This window comes from Salmo salar, chromosome 16, assembly GCF_965601325.2.
Source record: "Salmo salar chromosome 16, fSalSal1, whole genome shotgun sequence".
NCBI lineage: Eukaryota > Metazoa > Chordata > Actinopteri > Salmoniformes > Salmonidae > Salmo > Salmo salar.
The window spans coordinates 8130503-8144276 of NC_138306.1; the positions used below are offsets into that span (position 1 = coordinate 8130503).

Below are 13774 nucleotides of genomic sequence, written 5' to 3' on the forward strand. Positions count from 1 at the left end.
AGACTCGTCAACAGAGATGTTAGCATCTTCCAGAGATTTCTATAAGTCTTTAGCTGACACTCTAGGATTCTTCTTAACCTCATTGAGCATTCTGCACTGTGCTCTTGCAGTCATCTTTGCAGGACGACCACTCCTAGGGAGAGTAGCAACAGTGCTGAAATTTGAATGTGTCTTACCGTGGACTGACATTTAGAGATACTTTTGTCATTCTTTCCAGCTTTATGCAAGGCAACAAATCTTCTGAGATCTCTTTTGTTCGAGGCATGGTTCACACCAGGCAATGCTTTTTGTTAATAGCAAACTCAAATTTTGTGAGTGTTTTTTTATGGGGCAGGGCAGCTTTAACCAAAATCTCCAATCTCGTCTCATTGATTCGCCTCCAGGTTAGTTGACTCCTGACGCCAATTAGCTTTGGAGAAGTCATTAGCCTAGGGGTTCACATACTTTTTCCTACCTAGACTGTGAATGTTTAAATTATCTATTCAATATAGACAAGAAAAATACAATAATTTGTGTATTATTAGTTTAAGCACACTGAGTTTGTCTATTGTTGTGACTTAGATAAAGATCAGATCAAATGTTATGTCAAATGTATGCAGAAATCCAGGTAATTCCAAAGGGTTCACATACTTTTTCTTGCCACTGTATGGCGGCTCCAGTGTTAAGTCATGCTGCAAAGCTAACTTGGCTATCTTGCTAAGAGGCAAGCTAAATTCACTAGCATACCCTACCAGCAATATGGTAGCATTGCTGGCTCCCTTCTCTAGTCTAGTTAACCTGCGTTCACCCATTGTGTTAATAACTACACCGACCCTCTCAGCCTTCATGGCACTGTCGGTCGTGGGAGAACATTCTCAATCACTCAGTTTCCTTCAGCCAGCACTGAGCTAGCCACGGCACACCTTTACCACTAACGCTCCACTAGCCTCATGGCTATAGCGTAATATGGTGATCAATATTGTTAGCAGTTAGGCACAAGGCTCCTAACTACAATGCATTCGGAAAGTATTCAGACCCCTTCCCATTGTCCACATTTTGTTACACTACAGCCTTATTCTAAAATGTATAAAATAAAAATGTTTCAATCTACACACAATACCCCATAATGACAAAGTGAAAACAGGTTTTTAGACATTTTTGCAAATGTATTAAAAAGTTGTTATTTTATTTATTTACATAAGTATTCAGACCCTTTGCTATGACACTCGAAATTGATCTCAGATGCATCTTGTTTCCATTGTTTATCCTTGAAATGTTTCTACAACTTGATAGGAGTCCACCTGTGGTAAAGTTAATTGATTGGACATGATTTGGAAATGCACACATCTGTCCATAATAAGGTCCCACAGTTGATAGTGCATGTCAGAGCAAAAACCAAGCCATGAGGTCGAAGGAATTGTCTGTAGAGCTCTGAGACAGGATTGTGTCAAGGCACAGATCTGGGGAAGGGTACGGCAACATTTATGCAGCATTGAAGGTTCCCAAGAATATAGTGGCCTCCATCATTGTTAAACGGAAGAAGTTTGGAACCACCAAGACACTTCCTAGAGCTGGCCACCTGTCCAAACTCAGCAATCGGAGGAGAAGGGCCTTGGTCAGGGAGGTGACAAAAAACCCAATGGTCACTCTGACAAAGCTCCAGAGTTACTCTGTGGAGATGGGAGAACCTTCCAGAAGGACAACCATCTCTGCAGCACTCCACCAATCAGGCCTTTATGATAGAGTGGCAAGACGGAAGCCACTCCTCAGTAAAAGGCATATGACAGGCTGCTTGGAGTTTGCCAAAAGGCACATAAAGACTCTCAAACCATGAGAAACAAGATTCTCTGGTCTGATGAAACCAAGATTGAACTCTTTGGCCAGAATGCCAAGCGTCACATATGGAGGAAATCTGCCACCATCCCTATGGTGAAGCGTGGTGATGGCAGCATCATGCTGTGGGGGTGATTTTCAGCGGCAGGTACTGGGAGACTAGTCAGGATCCAGGGAAAGACGAACGGAGCAAAGTAGAGACCTCAGGACCTCAGACTGGGGCGAAAGTTCATCTTCCAACATGACAACGACCTTAAGCAAACAGCCAAGACAACGCAAGAGTCCCTGAATGTCCTTGAGTGGCCCAGCCAGAGCCCAAACTTGAACCCGATCGAACATCTGTGGAGAGACCTGAAAATAGCTGTGCAGCGACACTCCCCATACAACCTGACAGAGCTTGAGAGGATCTGCAGAAAAGAATGGGAGAAACTCCCCAAATACAGGTATGCCAAGCTTGTAGCGTCATACTCAAGAAGACTCGAGGCTGTAACTGCTGCCAACGGTAATTCAACAAAGTACTGAGTAAAGGTTCTGAATAATTACATAAATGTGATATTTTAAGAATATGTATTTAATAAATTAGCAAACATTTATAAAAACATGTTTTTGCTTCATCATTATGGGGTATTGTGTGTAGATTGATGAGGGGGAAAAAAATAATGGAAAAAGTCAAGGGGTCTAAATACTTTCAGAATGAACTGTATATAGCTTGGTACACCGTTTACACAAGCTACTATTTGCTAGCCACCAGCATCAGGGCTTATAACTATGCCATCTAACTATGCTGTCTATATGCTGTTCTTACAACAGGAGTTGCTCGATCCCCCTAGCAAGCCTTGTCCCTCGCAATGACCACTGTTATCCTGTCCAAGGACGAGCCCTATCAACCAATCACTCATTTATAAAGCCCTTTTTACATAGGCAGTTGTCACAAAGTGCTTATACAGAAACTGAGCTGAAAACCACAGCGAGCAAGAATGCGGATGTAGAAGCACGGTGGCTAGGAAAAACTCCCTAGAAAGGCTGGAGCCTAGGAAGAAACCTAGAGAGGAACCAGGCTCTGAGGGGTGGCCTGTCCTCTTCTGGCTGTGCCCGGTGGAGATTATAAGAGTACAAGGCCATTAAGGCTAGATTGTTCTCCAATATTTTCAAACGTTCATAGATGACCAGCAGGGTCAAATAATAATCACAGTGGTTAAAGAGGGTGCAACAGGTCAGCATCTCAGTAGTAAATGTCAATTGGCTTTTCATAGCCGAGCATTCAGAGGTTGAGACAGCAGGTGTGGTAGATAAAGAGAGAGAGTTAAAACAGCAGGTCTGGGACAAGGTAGCACGACCAGTGAACAGGTTAGGATTCCATAGCCGCAGGCAGAACTGCAGAAACTGGATCAGCACCACAATCAGCAGCATGTTCTTGTGCTTGCGGCTCCATGATAGCGGGTGAAAGATGCCCATCCTCTATACATAGGGAACATGGCCAGGAGGCGCTCGAGGACCAGTGAGCACTAGACAGCTTACGAGAGCAGGTCTGAAGAAGATGCTAAAACGTGCTTCTATCTCGATAACCCCTCTTGCCTCAGAGCCAACAGCGACAGCTGAGGTTCAGCTCTCCGCAACTGGGGTGAGGTCATTGATAGGGGTGAAGTCATTGATAGCCTTGACTCCCTCCCCACACTATCTGACGACGTAGTGTCATGGGAAGGCGAGTTAGGGGATGACGAGGATGACTCACGAAGATCAACGAGAGAGCGCAGGAATTGGGGACTGATGTCTTCCGCCCACTCACACATGCAGACCTGAGTGCAGTGGAGCTGCCCCTCCTTCAGTGGAGTTTGGCCTCCTTCATGTCTGCAAGTGGGCCACGGCCAGACTCGACATCAAGCCTTGTCAGCTCAGGGCTGGCAAGGAACATATACGATGGGAAGAGACACCAGTCCCAAACAGCCCCGATAAAGGAACTACTCCCTGCAGTACCAGCTTGCCTCAGGGAAGCTAAGAGCGTGTGGAAAAAACCCTCACTAGCAGGATTCTTGCTAAAGGTACCCCGAGTCTGGACATACACATCATGGAGTAATCTGGGTTTGGCAACCCTCCCATGGTGTAGCCATCACTGACTCACCACCTCAGCCCCTCATGCCGTGTTATTAATGTCTCACTCCCTGGGAAGGTAGAGTGCTTAACTGCCTCCGTTTCTCAGAAAAAGGTACAAGGCATCAGCCGAAGCAATAAGAGCTCTCAATGTGACCTCTTTATTGTTGGCATATCAGGCTACTGGGAGGAGGTGGGGAAGCAACTGGACTCAGAGACCCTAGACCCAGATGTTTGGGTGGAGATTTGTATGATTACAGACCTGAGCTTCCTTGCCTCCCATAGTGCCATCCAAGGCTGTGGTCGTACCATGAACCTAGCGGTGGAGGGAGAAAGGGCACTTTGGCTGAGCATATCCTGCTTAACAGATATGGGAAAAGTGGACCTTCTGGATGCCCCAGTGACACCCAAGGAGTTGTTTGAGCCTATTGTCGCAGCTGTGTGGCAGAAGTGTGACATTCGCAAAAAGGAAGCCAAAGCCTTCAACTTGCCCTCCCTGCAGACCTGGGCAGAAGTTGGCAGCCCGTTGGTTCCTAAATCTCGCCACAGCCTCACAGCTGGGAGAGGGCAACAAGCTGGCCTTGGGGGACTGAGATCCCCAGCTACGCAGCGGTCTGCCATGACACAGGCTTGGCCCCTGAATCAGGCCAAACTTGTAGGGAAGCAGTCTTACCCTTCAGACGCAGCAAGGATCAACCCCTCTATCCCTCCTAGGGAAGGTAAGAAGGGTCAGCCAACCTAGGGCACAGCCCTGGCGGCTGAGGAGAATAGTGTGCAAGGCCTATGGCACTCTGCCCTACCCTCTCTCTTCGGGTTTAACGGTTGCAACTCCTTCCCTCTCCAAGTTTTGTAGCTGTGGGAATTCAGGGCTGCGTTAAGACAAAACCCTATTCTTTGTACAGCAGCGCACCTTTGTGACCATGCTCACATGAGAAACTGGAGGAGAAGGGTCAGTGCCCCCCCCCCCTCCCTCAGGCTCTCCCCCCGGAGCCTTCTCAGGTTTTCAGCCAAGGGTAACAGTCAGCATATCAGCCTTTCCTCCGGTCTCACTGACACACGCGTCGCAGGATGGCAAACTGTGGCCCCGTTTACCCCATGCCTTTTGCCTCTAACTGCTATGGCGCGAGCAATCCCAGTCAAGCCATTCAGGGTATGCGCCACTCTGGTTTTCCCACTACAGGGCTGTACTACTCTGTACAAAGCAGGGAAACCCTAACCACTCTGCTCCCCCATTCTACATTCTACTGGAGGACAGGTTTCCAGGGTTCATTGGGAAACCCTCTCAGCCCATTTTACTATTCTGAGGGGCGTTTTATTCCATTACTTGGCAAAGACAACTTAGCTCTGTTATGGAAAACACTCCCCATTGAACTAGAGATCAGTCTGTATAGTTATTCCTTACTTTACTTTCTGGATCTCAGGGAAAAGGGGGGTTATCTGGTACTCCTGAGTAAACAAAGCTTTGGCTTTTCCTCGTCACATTTTAACTGCGATTGGTTCACCCAATCGTGCCACTGCCTGCTATGCCTACTGATCTCATGGGAGCGCGCGGCTGAGGAAATATCTTTGCTCTTAACAACCCTTCTCCATGGAGCAGGGTCAAGACATAACAGTTATGTAGCTGTCCTACTGCCCAGGATTAGGAATACTGCGCTGCAGGTGTTTCCTTCTTCCTTTTGCCTGACGTCTTATGTCATGACGCTGGATGCTCTGTCCTAAGAGCTTGCTTTCTGTATCAATCCAGACTGACTTACGGCAGCCTGGTAGAAGCAACAATCCTATAGGGCCAGGGGAGACCCCATCCCATAACATGGTAACCATGCCATTTGGGGTGGAAAAGCTGACACAACCAAGAGAGGTGGATGATGCCGTATGCTTTCCCTCCTAATCTTTGAGACCCTTGATGACCAGTGATTTTCCGGTTGGCAGTTTACAACCCTGCTTACAACCAGTCCTGGCAGCTATCATCACGCAAGGCTTATAGTCTAGCGTTAGAGGTTCTCAAAGTGGGGTCCGCGGATGTACAGCAGGGGGTCCGCAGGCAGATCTCAAAATATACAAATATATATATATTTTGTAATAACAAACCATTACATTATTTTTATGAATATTTATAGCAACAACAGATGAAACACATTTTGGCCAAGGGTGTTATAAAATACAATGCAATACAACACAATGTCATATTATTAATCTACAATTGATGTTCTTAACCCTGGACAACATGGGCCAGGGAGGCTCAGAGGGATATTGGTATCCAGTGCTCCACCAATTATTCAACTTAATATTATGTTAAACAAAATGTACATAAATGCACTGTCATTTAAAGCTATAATCCTTAGTTGCTACATCCATTTTTGGTATGGAATACCATGATATATTTATATTACCATTGATTCTTGAAGAATATAACTTGCAAATTCCTCATGAGCTTAGTTCAACTGTCATACCACATCAGAACTCAAAATATAAGCTTGTTTTATGTACATGTAAACAAACACTGTATATATATATATATATCATTTTGATACCATGGATGGTCAGTGATTGCATCCATAGCTCTGTCTATGAATTTGAGAGTGGTTACATTTCTCCAGACCCATCCCTCAGCTTTTTACCAAAACAGAGGTGTGTAGAATTGTAGAATTGCAGGAAATTAGCTTGAAAACTGGAATATTTTCTCTTGATACAAAGGTGGCCCAGCTAGTACATAACGTTCTGAGAACCATATGTTTCTTGGAGCTTGGTGAGAGCGTGGTTGTCCAATGGTTATTTTGCATATAACCTTCCCACAACATTCTGGGAATGGTGTAGGATACCCAGCTAGCAAATAACATTCTGAGAAACATGTTTCTTAGGTGGGAATTTCAGTACTTACCTACAGGTGTCCTCATGGTTCTATTTAAAGTCATGTTCTCAAATTGTTCCGAGAATGTTGACAAACAGCGTTTTTCTGTGGGAGTTTCAGTACTTCAGCATAACATTTTCTACAGGTTTCCTCATGGTTCTATTTAAAGTCATATTCTCAGTACATTAAACTTTCCATAAAAAAAAAAAACACAAGAAAACGTTATTAACATTCAAAGAACGTTCTAAAAATGTTATTTAAAAACATATACATTACGTTCTCAGTGTCGACAAAACTAATCTCTATCCTCTATCTTGTTAAGTGCGTTCATGTGTTGGCCACGCACACTAATTGTCTACACCTGATCTTAATGAGAGCTCGTTTCCTTTGAAATGGGGTCTGTTTGCATAGACTAAAATGAACAGTCTTTAAAAAAGAACACAGCTCGCTAGCGCCATCCTGGTGGCTTAGTGGACTAATTACATGGATAGAGAGCAGAAAATCATAGGTTTAAACCTCACTGATGCCATGCCACAATAAAAAAGAAATGTGTTTGCATGATTAATGCCTAAGCAAATTAATTACGAGTTCATAACAGTTGAACTAAGCTAGGAGTGTTATTAAAAGTCTTATTGAAACATATTTTCAGAACATTATAAAATTACCTTCAAATAACCTATAATATCTGTTCTCAGAACGTTAATAAAACCTCCCAGGAAAACTTTGAGGGAACCATAGTAAAACAGTCTCAGAACCTTCCTGCAACCAAAAAACGAACGTTCCCATAAAAAGTGAAATCACTTCCGTTCTCAGAACATTTAAAAACCTTTCTGTTTCACCAGTCAGGAAACGTATGGCTTCATTCTCAGAACCAACGTTCACACAACTTCTAAGGAACCAAATGTGCTAGCTGGGGGGGGGGGGGGTTAAAATGTTCCTTCCTAGGGCCCGAGACTTGGTTTGTCTGGCCATGCACTGCTGAAGTCATAGTAAAACTCCTTGTATGCTATTTCTGTCTCCCTCGAGTTATGAGGGAGTCCCTGATGAATGTGCTATCACAAAATGGTTTCCCTGCCCCAAAAATATTGAGAACATGCCCCAGCGATGAAACAATTCTCCATCCTCACACAGATGATTTAGCATTCGGGACATAGCCGGTGAGAAAGAAAAAAATATATACAGTATATTAAAAAAAAACTATGGAAAGAGACAGGCCTGTGAGTCTTGAAAAGACTGCCAGACCCTAATGCACACTCAGTTGGTGTGTTTTTCTCGTGGAAAAGCTGTGTGACTATACAGATTGTTCTATCCTACATTCTGTTTTCCATGATCCTATGCTCCTTGCAGGATCTTTTGGACTGAGAGAAGGTTCATCTTGTTAAGTTCATTTTGCCGCTTTCTCGGCCTGCCAAGTCCCTGACAGTGATACAGTTTATCCATAACTGTAGTGTAGTCTCTAAGGGGGGCACATCGCTTAAGCCCAGTCTAAGCTTTTAGCTTGTTGTGGGACATATGCTTAAATCCTTTCACAGCGGCTATTAGCCACTGAAAAGCGTGGAGACGGCATATTGCTCCTTTTGCTTTACTACTGCCCTTGGCGTCCCTAAGTGTATGGGTGGACTGTGCTTGACCAGCAAATGTTCAAGCCCACAGTCTGCCCAGGGATTTTTCAGGTTAATATACTTAACCAATCTTTGACCCGGTCAACTTTTTCCCCATTGTCGCACCTTGGAGCCTATGGCTTCTCGCCTGTTGCCTTACCTAGAAGGACATCCCTGTCGTTGTCCAGTATGTACGGTTCACATTTACTTGGATTATAGGTGAGGTCGGGCAAGGGTGTCATGCTCTTCGCTCATTGGGCAACCACCCTTAGAAGAGGATGGGCCCTTCTCTTTTCGACAATATCCTGCCGGATCATGGGACCATAATATTTATTTATAATAGTGCAAGGGTGATAGCCTTCAGAGGGGCCAGGAAGGGCCCTCTCCACTGTTTTTGGGCCGTCTCATTATACTGAGATTTTGTGCTTCCCCTCACTTTGTTATAAGGTTTCTCCCAATGGATTATCTCTGCACCTTCTCAGAGCTTCGGGACCTCTGATGGTGGCTGATGTTGGGACTTCCCTGGCTTCGGAGAGCCTGTTTTGCAAAACGGGAGTTGGCCATATCCCCACGTGATACATCAAAATGAGTATTTGAAAGAGAACTTAAGGTTACTTGCATAACCCCGGTTATCTGATAACATGAGTGAGATGTAGCGCCGCATTCAGAGCGTAAGGAAGAGAAGCATGCTTGAGAATAACCAGAGGGTAGGAGACTGGCTCCTTTATGGAAGTGAGGGTCTCCCCTCCTTTGCCACTTTACCTGTCTGTCTCCAACAGATGCTTTTGATCGGTACTTCTGAGAGAGTAGGCAGTCCTAGCGAACCCCTACATGTGATACATCTCACTCATATTATCAGAGAACCGGGGTTATGCAAGTAACTTTACGTTTTTCACACCTTGGGTAGATTAAGAACGACCTGACACAGTTTCTCCTGACTTGGCTCCAGCCTGACACGGAATGAAGGGTTAACGCTAAAAACAACAGTGACGTTATCATCATAGAATTTTCCGATAGGGATTAAAGCCTTAGAAAAAAAAAAAGTGTTAGGTATTTAACCAATGACCTTGACTCTGACCTTGTAACTGGCCAGCTAATAGTAGTCATATGACAAGAGAAAACATGGATAAAGGATCAAGATGACCTGCTAAAGAAGATGGTAGCGGATGCAGATCAATGTCGACTGTTAGCCTGTTTGGCTAATCCATCCGGATGCTAGTCACGCTACTGTCAACTTGGCTACAGTAACATCCACACCCGGATCACATGAGCTCCAGATCATTTCCAGTCAGTTATCATTAGGAAGACCTGTCAAGGTCTATCAGGTATACAGTAACTAACAAGCTTTCCCTCATGACTCACATTTGACTGACTAAACCAGGTATACAGTAACTATCTAGCAAGCTCTCTCTCTCACAAACTTGCTCCCTTACACCAAGCTCTCTTTCTTTCACTCTTTCTTACTTGCAGACTGTTAAGTCAATATCCCATCTCATTACCACCCCCCCTTTACTCTCTCACTCTCTCTCACCTTCCCGGAGGACTGGATGCCCTTGATCATGGCGAGGCAGACTATGGACCAGGCGGCCAGCAGACAGATGGTCATCCTCCAGTTGAGGCCTCCGCTCTCAGATATGGAGTCAGAGATGTTCAAAGCCTCACGGTACCAGTAGTAGGTGGTGGCCGAACTCTTCTCACACTCAGGCACCACAACTGGAGGGAGGAGGGACAGACAAAATTGTGGTTGTTACTGATTAGACTAGAGCACATTTTATAATGGATTACGGTGTGTCTACAGTATGGCTAATGGCTTACTGTATCGCTTCCACTGGGAAGTATCTAAGCACTATGGCTTTATTACCTGTTTTTTATGAACTTGTATGCTAGTTATGAAGAGTCACCTGTATAGCTCTTGCCTCTTGTGTAATGAAGAGCATGTGCTGGATGAAGGTGAGTGTGTGTATCTTACACATTGTGGTTTTGTTCTTGACCAGGGGACACTCGTGCCATGGCAGAGGCTGCTGGAAGGACTGGGAGAAGTAGAAGAGACTCCACCCAATGATCACATTGTAGTAGAGCGCCACAAAGAAGCACACCTGCAGAACAAAAAGTTATAGTGTTGAATACACACGTACCACATTTGAGATCAGAATTTTAACACCCACAATGTTAAATGTAACACTTTCTTCGAAATTATATTTGACCCACCAAAACAGTGTTAAACTAACACTTTTCAAAGTGTTGATAAACTAACACCCCCAGAGGGTTGGATCCCTAACACTGTGGGAGTTGCAAATGCCAACTTGTGACAGAGACATGGATGTTGTAATTCCTATTGGAATCCAGCCATAGGGAGGATATTGAAACTTCTTATCACCCATAATCTGCATTCACAATGAGTGCTATGGTAATTTGTCAAACAAGATTACCTAAACCATCTAAACTGGAAGAACAGTCTCAGTAATGGGTGCAATAAGCCCAACCACTTACAGATTGGATTAAAAAAAAAATCTGTTATTTATCTTAGATCAATTAATCAATCAATGTGCATGCAGAAAGACATAACATTTTTTTTAAATATTATAAAATCTACCTGCAAAAAAGCATGCTGGGAAATAGGATAATGAGACCCCTCCAAAGTATTTTTCAATCTGAGAGAGTTAATGGAAATGAACTCAACATAGTTGAGAAACAACCACACCACGAAGTGTTGATTCATCTGTGATTCAATTAACACTTCATTTATTCACTGCAGGTGGCGTCAATTTCAATCCCACTGCTCACAACACTTTTACCTCAACACCGAGTGTAACTGATTGAGGTTTACAACTAGGTTATGGTGATGCCCATCTACTGTCGGACTATGGTTAGAGAGCAGGCAGAGGCAGAGATGCAATTTGGTTTAAGAGTCTTTATATATTCAGGTGATAATACATGGCATGGAATGATTGACAGTTGCTGACATGAGACTTTGTCTACCAACTGGCTCAGTTGGTAGAGTTGGGGTCAGTTGGTAGAGCATGGTGTTTTCAACGCCAGGGTTGTGGGTTTGATTCCCACGGGGGACCAGTACGGGGGGGAAAAAATGTATGAGATGTATGCATTCACTACTGTAAGTCGCTCTGGATAAGAGCGTCTGCTAAATGACTAAAATGTAAATGTAATTGGATGGACTAGCCGGTGGGTCTGTAGCAGTGAAGGCTGCTGAGGGGAGGACAGCTCATAATAATGGTTGGAAGGGAGCAAATGGAATGACATCAAACACAAGGAATCCATGTGCGATGTATTTGACACCATTCCACCTATTCCTCTCCAGCCATTACCATGAGCCCGTCCTCCCCAATTAGGGTGCCACCAACCTCCTGTGGTCCGTAGAGTATGTTTGTATGGCTTCTATTTCAATGACGCATACTGTTTCTTGGTGTGAGAGTTGTATGACGTGCCCAATGGCTCAACTTTGTCTGGGTGAAGCAACCCGGATTGAAAAGAGGCACCCTCAAACCTGCCCGTTTAAATATCTGGCCATAGCGTTATATAGCGGCACCTTCAACGAGTGCCCTCCATCCTCACGTGACCATAGAGTTGGGTAGGGGGCACACCCGCCACGAATGCCCTCTCCCCACCTCCACATCACCGATCAGGGAATGCTGAACACAGAGATTTTAACCACACATTTGCTGTGCACAATCCAAATCATTACTACCTGAACGCAATCAAATCCATCTAAAGTTATCATTCTAATGCTTTTATCAATAAAAACATCTTGACAGCAACTTGACAGCAACCCAAACCTAAACCCCAGAGGAGCAAGGCCAAGGCAACGCCCTAGTTAAACAACACAGATCCTGAATACAGAACACTGATCTACATTAAACCATGCTCAACCAACACGTGTTGTCATGGTGGACACGTGCTGCCAGTGTCGTGCCCTATTCAATACCCAGAATTTCCTCTGCTCTAACCTGTTACTCTTTAAAACAGCTTGTCTTGTCCTTTCTCAATTATTGTCCTTTGTCTGCCTCTGTGTGTGTGTGCATGCAAAACAATCCTTCTCGTGTGTGTGTGTGTGTGTGTGCTTTCGCCCTTTTTCTAAGGTGTGGTGCCCACAGTGGTAGTGGTAGTGGCAGTGCCGCTGACTCACCACACAGCTGGCAAACCCGATGCCCCCCAGACGAGGGCTGATGTAGTTCCACACCCCGATGCTGCCCCTGCGGATCCGCTGCCCCACTGACAGCTCCAGGAAGAACAGGGGGATGCCAATCACAATCAGAAGGATCAGGTAGGGCACCAGGTACGCCCCTGTGAAGAAGAAGAAACACACCAGGGTCAGAAACAGTATCTCTCGCACACACACAAACACCATGTAGTGACTGCACACCACACCAGTTCCTGCCTCGTTGTGTCCTAGCATGACTCAAGTAATATTCCCTCATCGTGGTGTGTGGTGCCACCAAATAGTATATCAAGTTGGAATTTACTCAGGTCTCAAATTACCCAAATTGAGCTGTGGTTACTTGAGTCCACATCAGAGAGATAACATTCCTTATTTCCTTTATAGGGAGAATTACTAAGACACAGCCCGTAATAGAACAGCTCTGTAAAACACAGGGTCTGTCTGTCTGGGAAGATACTCTCAGGGCATCAGAACATACTCAGAAGACATGAGACTGCAACTGGAGGACACATGGTAGATAGAGATCACATAAAAACCTTTGTTCAAAGGAAATGGTGGTTGGCATTAAGCATGTACTATAATCTTTCAATGTTTTTACTGCCAGAGCCATATTGCCACAAGTAACTGGAAGAGATTAATACAATGTATAGTCAGTAGATCACTTGAATAAAAACAAACCTCCAAGTCTTTAACTGTTTTGCTTCTAACTAATTGAACTGCAAAGTCACTCATTGTGAATCAGAAATAAGGATATCACATTTGACAATAAGCTATAGTTTCAAAACCAAGTTTGTTCTTGTCTGGAAAACAGAAGAAAAGTCACTGGTTTCAGCTTCCCGAAGATTAGCTGGCCCGGAATGGCAGATAGGCCTACTCGTCAACCAGGAACCAAAGCACGTTGGAAATGTATCTATCACATGAAACCTACTGTATCTTCTCTCATACTGGCTCAACATATTTCCAACCCCACTGATTATTTTTCACCTTTATTTAACCGTCTCCAACTCAATCATCCAGTTTGTTGACGACACAACAGTGGTAGGCCTGATTACCAACAATGATGCGACAGCCTATAGGGAGGAGGAGAGAGCCCTGGCGGAGAGGTGCCAGGAAAATAACCTCTCTCTCAAACAAAACAAAGGAGCTGATCATGGACTACAGGAGACAGCAGAGAAAGCATGCCCCTATCCACATCGACGGGGCCGCAGTGGAGAGAATCAAAAGCTTCAAGTACATTACTGACGACCTGAA

At 44.6% G+C, this 13774-nt stretch overlaps 1 protein-coding gene across 1 annotated transcript in view; it reads right to left on the reverse strand.

The window, feature by feature from the left end:
* LOC106573109 (sodium-dependent neutral amino acid transporter B(0)AT2) overlaps positions 1 to 13774 on the reverse strand; it is a 62672-nt gene that overhangs the window by 33001 nt on the left and 15897 nt on the right. Inside the window, exons 3-5 of the mRNA XM_014147819.3 lie at positions 12491 to 12648; positions 10319 to 10445; positions 9881 to 10062 (exon numbers count right to left, since the gene is read on the reverse strand). Coding sequence (XP_014003294.3) covers positions 9881 to 10062; positions 10319 to 10445; positions 12491 to 12648 — 467 coding nt within the window. The remainder of the gene's footprint in view (positions 1 to 9880; positions 10063 to 10318; positions 10446 to 12490; positions 12649 to 13774) is intronic.